At 40.5% G+C, this 14,905-nt stretch overlaps 2 protein-coding genes across 6 annotated transcripts in view; one reads left to right on the top strand and one right to left on the bottom strand.

Annotated features, from left to right (window-relative positions):
* The window catches only part of LOC140685445 (bifunctional methylenetetrahydrofolate dehydrogenase/cyclohydrolase, mitochondrial-like), a 77,008-nt gene extending 64,486 nt beyond the window's left edge, over positions 1–12,522 (top strand). For 3 of the 5 annotated variants that reach the window (XM_072937562.1, XM_072937563.1, XM_072937560.1), the window contains exons 2-7: positions 6,139–6,261; positions 6,680–6,832; positions 7,436–7,543; positions 8,748–8,840; positions 9,233–9,358; positions 10,529–11,673. In XM_072937562.1, the coding sequence (XP_072793663.1) occupies positions 6,763–6,832; positions 7,436–7,543; positions 8,748–8,840; positions 9,233–9,358; positions 10,529–10,692 (561 nt within the window). In that variant the 5' untranslated portion in view covers positions 6,139–6,261; positions 6,680–6,762 and the 3' untranslated portion in view covers positions 10,693–11,673. Of the gene's footprint in view, positions 1–4,794; positions 4,980–6,138; positions 6,262–6,679; positions 6,833–7,435; positions 7,544–8,747; positions 8,841–9,232; positions 9,359–10,528 lie in introns of all 5 variants that reach the window. The other 2 variants (XM_072937559.1, XM_072937558.1) reach the window with 1 other exon arrangement.
* Positions 12,393–14,905, bottom strand: part of LOC140685650 (electrogenic sodium bicarbonate cotransporter 4-like) — a 36,204-nt gene continuing 33,691 nt past the window's right edge. Inside the window, exon 14 of the mRNA XM_072937557.1 lies at positions 12,393–14,406. Coding sequence (XP_072793658.1) covers positions 14,241–14,406 — 166 coding nt within the window. The 3' untranslated portion in view covers positions 12,393–14,240. The remainder of the gene's footprint in view (positions 14,407–14,905) is intronic.

The following is a 14,905-nucleotide window of genomic DNA, read 5'->3' as shown; positions in this document are numbered from 1 at the left end:
ATGCGGCGCGCGCTGCTCTTCAACCTGCCCCTTTTCCCCTCAAGGGGATTACTGTGCTGTGGTCAGCAGGACTTTGAGTCAGCCCATCCCGAGTTGGTTAGTGCCAGGCCAAGTAAATTGAGGGAGTAAACACCCGGGAGGAGGAGAGGGAAAGCTCTGTTTGCGTTTTCTTAGGGCGGTAATAAGTATCTCCTGATCTTTCTGGACCTCGAACTCCCACGCTAAACTTAGATTGAAGAATCTTTTTTGATGGGTGGGAGTGGAGGAGGAGCTGTGATTTCTCTCCCTAAACCTGTGCGCCCTCTTTGCTGTCAGTCTTTAGAACCTTTACACTGCAGAGACCTAAGCCTTGAAACAGCATTCCCTTTTATCCAGGCACTGTGCTAGGCTGTGCGACTTCAGAGATCGGAAAAACGGTTCTATCCTTAGTGGCACTGCCGTACGTGTCAAGGGTCAGAACACGTGTATAATTTCCAATCAGTGTAAAAAATACTATTAGAGACATTTCCATGGTGCTGTTGGAGCACAGGATGGGGATTAAGTTTTTGAAAGAAGACCTCAGAGGATTTCCTTAGTCTGACCCTGACCTACGTTTCCAGCCCCATCTTTCATTGCTGTCATTTCTCCTCCGAGTTCTGGCCATATGTACCGGTTGCTTTCATGGTTGAAAAGACATTTATAAAGATCCTTCAATTCATCACCTAGAGAACTGGACCAGTTTGCTCACACTCTCCAGTGACAAGTGCCCTCCTTTCACCTCCTTTCCTAAATGAAAATGTAGGTTTCCACGTCTCTGAAGGCAGTAAGTACATATGGTATTCAGGGTTCCAGTGTATTACTTTGAATTACTGCTGGCTGGTAACTTTAAAACTATCTTTATGAAACTATGAGTCTGCATGTATTTATTTGTTTGGTGTGAGAGTTTTCATGGCTAGAGAGAGTACTGTAGTCTAGATGGGGTATAGGAAAAAATGGACTTTGGAGGCACAATTTTGTGTTGAATTTTGTTTCTGCTGTCCTGAGTTTCTCCTTTCTGTGTAACAGACTTATTATAATCGTCCTAAGGTTACTCACTAATGTATGTAAAACTCTTAGCAAAATACTTAGGGTTTAGTACATGTTAGTTCCATCCCCCTTTGTGTCTTTGTTTGTTCACTCATTGCTGGTTCCATTAATTAGTCGATAACAGCACTCTTTCCAAAAAAACTGCATCATGAATTGTGAAATGCACCCCATCCTAAATTTTCGTGGGAAATTACAGTACTGTAAACTATTGAATTAGGAGGAAAGTGAAGACGCCACTGACTTGGATTTCAGTTTTGAATTTTATTTGGACAGACCTCTTGACTTTCTAGTCTGTTGATTCATAGTTTTAATGGAAAATTTTCTAAACACATTTGTGAATGCACTTGTAAATAAGTGTTAGCTAATATGGCTAATAAATTTTGGATTCCCTGTAGGACTGATCTATCTCCATTTCTGTTTTTTGGGGAGTAGCAGTAACTTTATCCGCCCTTTGGCAAAAAAAAAATGTTGGGAAATTAGGTACTTAGGGAGTTGCCTTGGAGGACTGTGTTTCACATTTGGCAAAGTTGTACACAGAAGAGGGCTACAACACAGTTATGCTGTGAAAGATAACTCCTTGCGTTGTGGCTCTGTTTCGGTTCTTGCTACTCTTTGACTTTTTTTTTTTCTCCAGTAAATTGGCATAACATCCAGAACTTGCCTTTGGAACTTGGAACACCGGGTTCCCCCAGAACCCTGTGTCTTTATTATATCATGCTTAGCCCAGATGTGCTGGTACCATTTTCTCTAAGTTGACTGCTTTTATTTTATTTTTCTAAATCATTTTTTATTGAAGTACAGTCAGTTGACAGTGTTGTGTCAATTTCTGGTGTACAGCACAATGCTTCAGTCATACATGAATATACATGTGTTCGTTTTCATATTCTTTTTCGCTGTAAGCTACTACAAGATCGAATATAGTTCCCTATGCTGTACAGTATAAACTTGTTTATCTTAAGTTTACTGCTTTTAAAAGGAACTTTTTAATGAAATGCAATCTAAGTCCTTTGCACTGAATGTTTGTATGGATATCCTTATGAGTGTATAAATAGATAAATATATATATAGTATATTAAGGATATGTATGTGTATAAATCTAACCAACGGAAGAGAGTTAGAAATTAATTTTTAGTTACTACATGTACTTGGCACTTTATGTGAGTTATTTCATTCAATATAAATGACTGTCCTAAGCCTGCTTAAAGTAGTCTTTTATTCTCTTCTGTACTAGGACTGGGAATATATTTCTGGCCTGGGACAGGTATTCCTGGTATTACTGTAGATCAAGAACGTTGCCAGGGGTATTTGTATCAGCAAATACCCTTTTAATGAAGTCCCCCCCAACCCTGAAATGGATTTGTAAATATTAACATGTCCTCAGTTCCTCAATATACCATGAATATATATGAACTGCTATTACATATTTTGTGCTATGCTAGTATCATCACATCAAATCTGGGTAAAAGCATTTGGTTTGCTATAAAATTGTGATGTTTCCTTAATACCTCGAAAGATGCAAATACAGATTAATAGAAGGTTTAGATTGTAAAGTTACTGCATTATGTCTGAGACATTGAGCTTTCATTTAAAGTAGGTATTAAATCACAAAGCAAGTGAAAAGCAAGCATTCAAGGCTTCAACATTGCTAAAGCTGTAAAGTTCCATTTTAATTAACAGTGGCCTTGAGAATTATATCTGACCAGACAAGATATCCAGTACCCTGATGTTATCCCTGTGAACTAAATACATACTGTAAGGGGACACAGATTGTTTCAGTGTTTGAATCAATTGTATGCTTCATTGTTCTTAAGGTTGGAGCATCCCTCACGACACTGGGGACAAAAACCTAAAGGGAAAGTCTTGTTTTCAGCAGAGTCTTTTTTTCTTAAGGAACAAATGCTTATCCTTCTTTAAGTAATGGAAACTTCATTGTAAGGATATGTGTGGAAGTAAGAAAACCCGGGATCTTCCACATTGGAATCCAGGAAGTGGTGCATAACCAGTTTTTACTAGGGAGAGAGAGGCTTTCAGATATTTAAACATGCTTTGGGGAACTGGAGATGCTTCTAGACCCCGAGTTTTCTCACTGCCTCACCTCCAACAAGCAGTTTCTCGTCCCTGTGGTTCTAGCATGTGAATGTAGTTCCGAGAGAAGCTCTTACTGGTTCAATTCACTACCACTGCTCCTGCTGCATAAGCTTTGGCCCCACCGGGACCTCTGGCCAGCCTAGAAAGTACCTTGGCATCAGATACTCACTCCTGACCTGTCAGCTGCGGATGGGCGTTGGGGTCTCAGGGTAGAGCACACTGCCACCTGCGAGATGGGACCTCCCTAGTCCTGACCCACCCCAATCCCTGTTCTTCACCAGGAAAGTCTTTTCCAGGAGGGCCTGTGGGGAGCAGTAGGCATTTGAGGTTTGTTCAGTGTATTGCCTATTGGCTTAACTGCATAACGTAATTTATACATTTAAAAGCATGTATAAATGAAAAGCCAAGAAACTAACTGGGAAATGATTTGAAGCATATGACTGGTTGCCAACAATGTGGGCAAAACACAAACCACAAATGGCACATAAGCATATAGGAAAAACGAACTTCATAGTGGTGAGCGATCAGATAAAATAATGCAAAATATAAACAATGAAAACTTTTTTTTTTTTTTTTTGCCTATCAGTTCGTCAGTGATCTGGAGGCAGGATGGTATAGCGTTAAAAGCCTAGACTCTGGATTCAGACTGAGCTGGATATAAGACCCAGCTTCCGTCAGGTACTAGCTGTCAGTTACTTAAACCCTCCAAGGTTCAGATTAATGATCGTAATATTTCAATCAGCTTTATCCTCCTAAATATGTGGCTGGACACAGATATGCCACACTGAACCTGCCCTTCAGACTTCAGCTGTCCCTCAGATTAGTAACCTGTATTCTAATCTAAACTTCACATTTTTTTTTCTTTTTGTCATTTTGTTGAGAAATAATTGACATAACCGCTGTATAAGTTTAAGGTGTAAAGCATGATGGTTTGATTTACATACATAGTGAAATGATTACCACAAACGGTTTAGTTAAAATCTATCATTTCATATAGATGTAATGAAAAGAAAATTGATTCCTGTGATGAGAACGCTTAGGATCCACTCTCAAAACAACTTTGCTGTATATCGTATGGCAGCGTTAACTATAGTCATCACACCATCCAGTACATCCCTAGTACTTATTTATCTCACAAATGGAAGCTTGTACAGTCGTATCTGAGGGGGATTGGTTCCAGGAACCCCCAGATACCAAAATTCCCAGATATTGAACTCCCTTGTATAACACATTTGTATGTACGGCATAGTATTTGTATGTAATCTATGCACGTCTTCCCATATACTTTAAGTCATCTCTAGGTTATTTATAGTACCATAACAATGTAAACGGTATGTGAATAGTTGTAGGTGCAACGTAAATGCTATGTAAATAGTTGCCAGGTGCAGGGCAAACTCAAGTTTTGCTTTTTGGAGCTTTTTGAAATTTTTTTCCCGAATATTTTTGATCCGCGGTTGATTGAATCATCCAATGGGGAACCTGTGGATAGGAGGGCCCGCGGTGCCTTTTGACCACCTTCCTCCAGCCCCCGCTCCCCGACCCCACGCATTTTTGGGTATTTAATTCCACTTCTTTGTAGTCCGATCCTTACTCTCCACGAAAAGTCACGCAGTTGGTCTTTGTGACTGTTGCCCTCTGCAGCAATGAAGCTGTTGTCATTTCTGGAAGGAAACTTGCCGAGCAGATCAAGCAGGAAGTGCGGCGGGAGGTGGAGGAGTGGGTGGCGGCCGGCAACCGGCGGCCGTCCCTGAGCGTGGTTCTGGTTGGGGAGAATCCTGCAAGTCACTCCTATGTCCTCAACAAAAGCAAAGCGGCTGCCGATGTGGGTATGTGTCAGCCTCAGACCCTGACTGCTGTTCACTTATCCAAGGCAAATTTTATTGTGATTTCTGATTCCTTTTTCTTATGAGAAAGCCCAAGCAGAGGAGGCTGATGTGATTGGACTGGATCTAAATATTTGTCATAAAGAAATCAGGCTGCTGGTGGGGAAGGCTTACAGACTAGGGAGGGTGGTGTCTTCTGGAATGTTTCTGTGCTAGTCTTAACCTTTGTTAGGTGACCCTGAACGCAGTTTACAACTGCTCTCCTTGAGCAATAATGTGTCTTTGTCTGAGGTGTTTGAGCATTGGTCCAGGAGACCTCAAGGATGTGGCCTAGAACACAGTCTTGGATTTGAAGGCAATGACTCCGACTTCTTTGAAATAACCTTTGATTTCTCCTCCAATTGGTTCCAAAGCTAATTAGATCATGCAGTTCAGAAGTGGTTGGGCTGAGGGGTATAGCTCAGTTGTAGAGCACGTGCTTAGCATGCACGAGGCCCTGGGTTCAATCAGCCCCCAGTACCTCCATTAAAAATAAATAAATAAACCTAAGAATCTATTTAAAAAAAAAGTGGTTGGAGGCTTGAATGCGGAAGGCGCAGGTCTGAGTGATGGGAGGTTTGTGTTCCAGACCTTGCTATGCTGCAGGCTCTGTGTGGCTGTAGGCCAGAGTAGGGTAGGTTCAGCGGGGTGTCTGCCCGCGTATCTGTGGGTCAGGGGTTCCGAAGGGCTGTGAAGCCCCTGGTGTGTCTGGGCAGTGTTACCGGACTGGGAGCCCTTGGCATACTCTGTTCTTTATCACTGAGGATTGAGGCCTCTTGCCCTTTTCATTGAAAAACCTCTTTTAGAACCTCTAGAGAGGAGTAAGCCGTGGCTATTTAAGACTTCGGGATGGGAGATAGCATGGTACAGTGGGGAGAACATGGACTTTGGAGTCTCCTTGTCTGTAAAATGAGGTTGATGAGGATTATGTAGAATAATGTATAGAAAGTATCAAGCCAGTATTCTTCAGTGTCCGTATTTTAGAAGTTGCTTAAGGTTCCCTGTGAGCTGATTCAGGTCTTCCAGCTACCAGGGAGGGTGTGAACATGGCTGGCCAACATAGCATTTCTCAACAGATGCCTCTTCTTTTCTTCTTTTTTTAAACCTTGGAATTTTCTTGTAGGAATCAACAGTGAGACAATTGTGAAACCAGCTTCGATTTCAGAGGAAGAACTGTTGAACTTAATCGGTAAACTAAACAATGATAGTAACGTGGATGGCCTCCTTGTACAGCTGCCTCTTCCAGGTGAGTTTTGGACACCACCCTTTAAAGTGATTTCTGAGGAGTGGAGAGGGCTGTTTACTTTACGCAACCGGCCCATCGTGTGGATTTGACTTCAAGGGGAGGTAAACTCAAGACTGAGTGAGTGTGTTACTAGATTTGTGACAGACCTACTGAGGACACCAGTTACTGCTTGATTTGGTATTGAGGTCTTGATGCGAGGGACAGTGGAGGGGAGCAGCGGTACAAGAGGACGCTGGCTTTGATCTTGGCATTTGGCTTTGCTGGTTGTGTGTTCCTGATGCACAGGTGAAGAAACCAGTCATGGGGGCAAGTTGTAGGAGGGGAGCCGATTTTTTTTTGGCAAACCAAGTAAGCTGGAGTCAAGCGATGCTAACTACGTAACAGTGACTTAAAACCACTGCTCCGATTTCTTTTCCAGAGCACATTGATGAGAGAAGGATCTGCAATGCTGTTTCTCCAGACAAGGATGTTGATGGCTTTCATGTAATTAACGTGGGGCGAATGTGTTTGGACCAGTATTCCATGTTACCAGCTACTCCATGGGGTGTATGGGAAATAATTAAGCGAACTGGTAGGCATATCCCATAATTGTGTGTCTGTCTTAGTGTTTTAAAAGCAGTACTTGCAGCGGGGAGGCTATAGCTTAAGTGGTAGAGCACATGGTTAGCATGCATGAGGTTCTGGGTTCAATCCCCAGTACCTCCTCTAAAACCAAATAAATAAATAAACCTAATTTCCTCCCCCCAACAACAGCAACAACATTTTTTTAAAAAAGTTCAAAAGCAGTTCTTGCAAATGGTAAAGATTCATACAGTAACAAAGAATGGAAACTCTGCCCTGTATCCCCTAGTCCTGTTCCGCAGAGCCTAACTCTTAGCAGTTACCTACAACTGTCTCTGCTGTTTACTCCAGAAACCCCTGAAGGAGACTTCATTTTTAACAGTGGTGATAGTGCACATTCACATAATATTTTTGTAGCTCACAGAATGTTTCCTTTTAGCCTTCACTGTGTGTGGCAAATGATAGTCCAGTTGACAGATGAGGCAGTAGGCTTGGTGACATCCTTTGTCACAATTAGATTGACATCCTGGGCCATCAGCTTTCTTTTTCTTGGGCTGCCCTTTCTAAGATAATCTGCCCCTATCTTAAATGCAAATATATTTCCTCTTTATAGGTATTCCAACCCTAGGGAAGAATGTGGTTGTGGCTGGAAGGTCAAAAAATGTCAGAATGCCCATTGCAATGTTGCTACACACAGATGGGGCACATGAGCGACCTGGAGGTAAGGAAATTGCTTTCAGAGACGTGTCCTTTTCTTTATGTGAGCATCTTGAGAGACTGCCTGGTGGATGTATGAAGTGTGAACTCTGGTAAGCTTTGTACTTGTTGTGATTTTGTTAACAGGTATTTGGGATCTTTGTAGGAGAAGCTGTACTCAGTGTCACCTGAGAGTTTATTTATATTCATGTAGTATGGCGTTAGTTCAGAAATAGATAAGCCTCAGATGTCAGTTTGAGTTTTGAGCGTAAGTATGGCGGTAGGCAATTCCAAATTTTAGTTACGGCTTTGAGAGTTGGAAGCAGTACTGATTCAGAGTTAGTGTCCTATTCTGCATATGTGGTAGGAAAAATCTTAGACCATTGCAAAGGATTGAATTGATATGACTATAATGTGTCAGCATGTCGAGTCCTGTTCATTTGTCTGAGAAAAAGTCTCAAATCAGAGTCAGAGTATGTGATTATCATAATGTGACCTACATGATTATATCAGAAATAATGGCAAAGCTAAATATTTCCAGATAGCGTTCATCAACCTTTTAAGAAAAATCCTTGAGTAATTCTAGTGATGCTTTGTTTAGAAAGGCTATTAAGTAGGATAAGGAATAAATCCAATTATATATAACACCAAAGGATAGAGCTAGGACCAACAGGTAAACTTACAAGAAATCGAGTATTTGTTTTTTTGGGTTTTTTTTTTTTATTGAGGTATAGTCAGTTTACAATGTTGTGTCAATTTCTGGTGTACAGCACAATGCTTCAGTCATACATAAATGTACATATATTCATTTTCATATTCTTTATCACTGTAAGCTACTACAAAATATTGAATATATATATATTTCCCTGTGCTATACAGTACAAACTTGTTTATCTGCTTTCTATATACCAGTCAGTATCTGCAAATCTTGAACTCCCAGTTTACCCCTTCCCAACCCCTCCCCTCTGGCAACCACAAGTCTGTATTCTATTTCTGTAAGTCTGTTTCTGTTTTGTATATAAGTTCATTTGTCTTTTTTTTAGATTCCACATAAGTATATCTTTTTTTTTTTCAAAGAATGCATTTGGCTGCCCAGAAAATATGGCACAGGAATCGAGTCAGTTATTTTTTTCAGAGATATTTAATTTCTACCTTGGTTTGCCTAATTGTGATCTAATCCAACCGCAGCTTTGATTCAGAAACCAAGACGTCTATTTTTTCACTCTTAGGTGATGCCACAGTCACAGTAGCCCACCGATACACTCCCAAGGAGCAGCTGAAGAAACACACAGCTCTTGCGGACATTGTGGTCTCCGCTGCCGGTAAGGGCACCGGGGAGGGGGCGGAAGGACCTCTGCTCGGAGGGTGAAGGCGGACCGCCTGCCACGCTGCCATTCTGGTCATCATCCCCCTGAGACTGTTAACGTGGGCTGCTTACAAAGAGGAGGGGAGAGTTATGGTTGGCATGCTGGTTTCTGGCCTTCCATTAGACACTTGATGGATGAATGTTATTTCTACAGCCTCAAAATATTTCTTTTTACTATATCAAGTTTAAATGTTTCCTTGGTTGATAGTTTTTTTTTTTTTTAAACAGGTTTTTGTAAAACAAGCTAATTCATTCTTCCAGGTCTCTTGAAGTTGAAATTAGATAAGAATCTGACAGGTGCAGTCTTCTTTATAGTACTCCGTCGATCATTTCTGTCTCCATTTCTAGGCGTTCCGAATCTGATCACCGCAGATATGATCAAGGAAGGAGCTGCTGTCATTGATGTGGGAATAAATAGAATTCAGGATCCTGTAACTGCTAAACCCAAGTTGGTTGGAGATGTGGATTTTGAAGGTAAATGGTATAATTTTTTTTAAATAGAAAAATCAGTAAATACTATATTGGACACTTAGGACAGATTACTTTTTTTTTAACTTTTAAATTTGTGTTACCTTGGTCATACTATTTGGAATGCTTTCCATGAGAATTAAGGGAAATCTTTTTAAAAATTATAGTCATCATAGAATTATTTTAGGTGTTTGTATCATCAAATTATGGAGAACAGATACATAGTTTTCAGAAAGTTGTTTGATTTTTCCCCTAGGATTATTTAATAATTAAAACAACTTCAAGACCTTTAACAAGCCTGAAAATTTAATAAGGTGATTTTCCTAAACCACTAAGTCTCCTAAAAAATGTTACTAGAGTTCTCATTTTCATATTGAAAGGAGAGATCACAGACCTAGAATGTTAAAGTCCAGGGAAAAGCCATATTCCTGAGTTTGGAATTTGCTAGTAGATTTCACCTTTCAGTTTGGAATCTGAATTTAATACTGATAATCCCATTTCTAGCTTTCTGTTTCTTTTCAAGCAATCAGACTCAAGCCTAGGTTATCCAAGTATTTTTCCTTTTAGATTGGATTAAAAATAATCATACTTTTCACTTTTCAGAAAATTACTCTGCTTGGTGCTTTGGGCAAATAGTATAGTTAAATATAGTACATACATAGGGTAAAATTACAAAAATATTTTAAGTATGTATTAATTGAGATAATACTTATTACAGTTACATATCTCATGCAGTTAACTTACTAAGATGTTTCTTTTTAAGTTAATTTAACATGGAGGAAAAGTATGACTGGTAAATTACAGGTTAGTTTTGGGGGGGTGGGGTAGGTAAATAGGTTTATTTATTTGTAAAGGAGGTACTGGGGGTTGAACCCTGGATGCTTGCGAAGCATGCGCTCTACCCCTTGAGCTATCCTCTCCCCCTACAGGTTATTTAGATGTATAAATATTCATCGAACAACTCTTGCTTCTTATATACATGTTATTTTATTAGTATGTTTAAAAGCCTTTACTCTTGAATAATGTAGATGTGATTTTTTTAAAGAATGAGTTTGAGGCTTATGAAGGTGCTTATGTATATTACTGCTTTTTCTTTTAATGCTTCTTCCATGATATGTTAAAATATATACATTTCCATGGCCGTAGTTAAAGCAATCTGCCCGTCTTTCTGTGTAGGAGTCAGGAGGAAAGCTGGTTACATCACTCCAGTCCCTGGGGGTGTTGGTCCAATGACAGTGGCAATGCTAATGAAGAATACCATTATTGCTGCAAAAAAAGTGCTGAGGCTTGAAGAGCGGGATGCACTGAAGTCTAAGGAGGTCGGAGTGGCAAGGAATTAACAATTCTGTCTTCTGTATCATGAAGAGCACTCCAAGCCAGTTCAAGAGGAAAACCAGGCCAGCAGAAATGCAATATTCTCTATTTATTCTACTTAAATGGCTTAAAACATTGTATTTATTGAAAACTTAAAATGGATAGGTGTCTGTGCACATAGCCCTGCGGTAACTCACCAGGGAACACGCCACTGTCACGCTGGGTCATGTGATCTAGCCGAGAGAAGCCACTGACCCTGCGATTCACAGTGTGGGGAGCATGGTCACACTGAGAACGGCTGTGTAACTCTGTCAGTCCACTTCAGTTAAAATTTGCCTTTTCTAGGATTGCATTTCCCAAGTGCTATTCCAGTAATGAGTTGATACTCACTTTAGGTTCCAAACCTTTTGAGTTCAACTGGTCAAACCAAAGAAAAAATGTTGCTAGAGAAAATTACGGAAAAGGTAGAAAGGAAGAAATGATGATAACTGAGTAGAAGAAATTTACCCTCATTTATATACATATTGATTGAAAACCAGAAGAAGAACCACATGTCTCTTAAGCTGTCATTCTTTGGCTTAGTCGTGGGGAAAATGTTCAGGGTGGTTCCATTCGCTATTCGCCCTTGTTTTATGTATGCCACCATTCCTGAGGGCTCCTCTTTTGAGTTTTCTAGGATTGAAGGGCTTATTTTACACATTACTCGTGTGTGTTGTCATATATGGCCTTTCCTGTATCCTTCATTGTCATATTTTTGTACTGTTGGGCTTGTCTGTTTGGTCTCTTCAGTGTATCTTGAGATGTGTTTTTGAAAAACAAAACTTGGGTTTGATAATCATTAGTGAAGCTTATATACGTATGCAACTTGCTTTTCCGCCAAAGAACTGTCAACAGCTGCCTGCTTTCCTCTGGTGCACCTGTTGGCTTTCCCTGATCGGTTTTTGAGAGTTTGGATTAAATCTGAATTTAGTCAGACTTCCTGATTAAAGGATTTTTTTTTCGTTTCACTTTGGTTTTTTTGTTTTTTTTTTAAATAAAACACTTCTGACTGTATGGAATGAGTTTCTGAAATACTGTCTCTTCCTGCTACTATCCTGTTGTGACCTAATTTTTCTCATTGGATGTAATCAGTCTAGATACTCCGAATTTGGTAACACCCAGTCCTGTGCCTTAAACAAATTGGTTTAAAGAGCTGTGGAGAAAGCAGCCTAGTCCTTTTAATCTTACATCCCAACAGGTGGTGCCAAGCCAGGACCTTAATCTGTAAGACTCATTTAAGTGGCTACTCTTGTTCTGACTGTTTTCTACACTATGTGTTCAGTTTACATAGGACTTCTTGATATATTTCGCCAAGTGCCCCTCCCCCATACATTTTTTTTTTTCTGTGTGTGTGTATGTGTGTTTAAAGCATCGCTTTGATTGCACAGATCTGAGGTATTTGCTGTGGCACATTTGAGGCTAGGATAGGGCCTGTGTATTCTGGTTGAGGGCTGGGTATGTAGCTTTCATGAAGGCGGAAGCAGCCCCTGCTCCGGGCAGCTGGAGGCAAAGAGAGAAAGGAGAACCTCCATCCTTGTTCCTCTGCCAGCTGCCTTTGTGCTTTTGATAGTTTTCTGGAGATGAAGGAAGATGGTAGTTTGGTAGAGATGTTTTTGTAAGTGAGGAATAGCTCCTGACCATAAGACATGCCTGCTGACTTACCTAAATGATTAATCACGGAGCAAGATGAGCAGACAGGATTAAGTTTTATTGAATTGTAGTTACAAGTGGAAAAAAGTACTGACCTGCATGGAGAAGGAACAATATGTCAACCTGTTAAAAGCTATGGAAATTAAAGTGTTCATGTGGGCACCCGCGATCGTGTGTATGTGTTTGTGTCTGTGTGTGTACATATATATATACAAAATAGAAATGACATGTAAGGTGAAAATTACAATGATCAATTTACAGCAACAGAAAATTAACATTGTAGTTTTCCAGCTTGTTTGATTAATCAAGCACATTTAGTCCTGAATCCGTAACATTTCTACAGTTCCGTCTGGACAAAGTGCTATTGGTAGTCAGCCAGGTTTTAAAACAGAAATGTTAAGGGTAGATTGCTAGCTCTCCCAGAACTGGTGCAGATGAAAATAAAGAATTTATACTTATATTCAGGCAATTGTTCTGGATTAGGGAGCAGCTAAGTAATTCTGCTCTCAGTAGAAGCTGTAGAGGGTTAGAGCTTTATCTCATGCAGTATTCCTTGGAAGGAGCTCTGAGATTTAATTTAATAAACACAGAACTTTCTATGGATCAGGCACTGCACTGACTCTGGGGATTACAATTTAAGTGTCTCCTTACTCAGGGTGTTTAAGGATCTACAGTCAATTATCTTTAAAAAACAGAAAGCAACAAAGAAGAAGCACCTCCATTTGTCATCCTGAGTAAATGTAACTGTAACCAAAGTGATTTACTCAAGATTCAAATCCATAGTTGTTTTGGGGAAGGTAAATGTCAGATGCATTGTGGCTGTCAGGCACACCATAGGTGGTAAATAAACATGGTTGGTGTTTGTTAAATGTGGATTGAAGATAAAAAGACTGATCTTAAGTTTCATGAGGAAAAGGGTCTGCTTCATTATTAATGGGTTTTAAATCTACCCAATCGGCTTCCAGTTACTCCTTTGAAGTACTAGTCTGACTAGTACTGTGGAGGTATAATCTTTCAGAATTTCCACTTAGCCCTGCTTAACATGCAGTGTTCGTGTGACTGCAGGTTTGACTTTGGAAAGCAGGCCATTGAAAACTTGCAGAAAGGATCTTCCCAAATGCATAAAGAAATGTGATTTGGGGCTTGAAAAACCAGTGATACTAATTTAAAGGATCATTTTGTTGATTGACTATGTGATTTGAGATTTCACTTTAACAAGAACTATTTTGTTTTAAAAATATCCACTCAAATGTGTTGGTTCTTTCACTACCAGACTTTTAGAACTGGCTTTCAATCTGGGAAAGACTGAGTCACGCTTCTGTGCTGAAGCAAGACCCATAATGCAGATAGTTCAAACTTTTCATATGACCCTTAGAAAACTGAATGAGATGGAGAGAAAAGGGGACGTATTTAGCATTTCTTAATATGCAGAATTGCAAAACAAATTTTCCAAACTTGGTCTATTGAAGTACAAGTATTTTAACAGTTCTTTCAGACCATCTAGATAGTTTAAAATCTAAGCTTTAAAAAAAAATCTTAGCTGATACTTGTTTTAAAGAAAAATTGACTACTGCCCCTTGATCTTAGCTACAGTTTTAAGAGGCGAGCATTTTTTTCATTTCAAAAGAAATGTTATAATTTCTATGCTGGACTGCATTTTAAAATTAGATGTAGCATTTAGCTTTAGTTATTTCCATAACTACAAAGGGAAGCAGAGGGCTTTGCATGTAAGCAGTACTTTCTGTCAACAGATGTCCAGTTTTCTGTCAAGCGGAATCACTCCCTCTGTTTGGTAAATAAGGAAACAGGCTCAGAAAAGGGAAGGGTTTTGGCCCAGAAGCTCACAATGAGGACAGATCGCGCCCCACCTGGGGGAAGCTCCGACCTAGAGGGTTGTCTCGCCATCAGCGTCTCTTGCGAATCTGTCCACGTCTGTGAAGTCACAGTCCGACTCCATCTCTATCTTCACCTGCGGCACCATGAAGACCGGGCTCTGTGCGTAGTTGAAGGCAGGCGAAGCCGGACAGGAAATTTTGAAGTGCAGGGTGATGCTGGACGAGAAAAAGAAGGAAGGAAGAATGGTTTATCTAGTCTTCAGTGTTTTCAGTGCTATCCGCCAGAGGAGGGCTGCAGTGCACAGAGCTCTGTCTTTGCTCACAAACCCTTAGCACATCACTGAACTAGCAGCGTCCCATCTGCTGGGCCCTCAGCTGTGGCCATGACTGGTCTCGCCCTGTTTCAACCTATTTTTCACACTGCTGCCAACGTGAACTTTCTGGATCACGAATCTGACTGTGGCCCCCCACTGTTCAAAGAGAGAATCCAAGCTCCTTAGCCTGACGAGATACGAGCCTTCTGCCTGCTTGCAGTGTGGCCTGTCCATCCCGGCTTCTTTGCCCCGTGTCTGCAGTATTTCAGGCCTCTTCCCAATACCTGCAATGCCCTTTTCTCTTTCTCCTCTCTCCTTTACTCAAACATCTGGCAGACTCCTATTTATCATTCTACCGGGTAAGGCAGATCCCTCCGTTAGACCCCTGTCCCTTCTCTTGT

This window comes from Vicugna pacos, chromosome 15, assembly GCF_048564905.1.
Source record: "Vicugna pacos chromosome 15, VicPac4, whole genome shotgun sequence".
Classification (NCBI taxonomy): domain Eukaryota; kingdom Metazoa; phylum Chordata; class Mammalia; order Artiodactyla; family Camelidae; genus Vicugna; species Vicugna pacos.
Note: the sequence above shows the minus strand (reverse complement) of the source record. Positions and strands in the feature narration are given on the sequence as shown.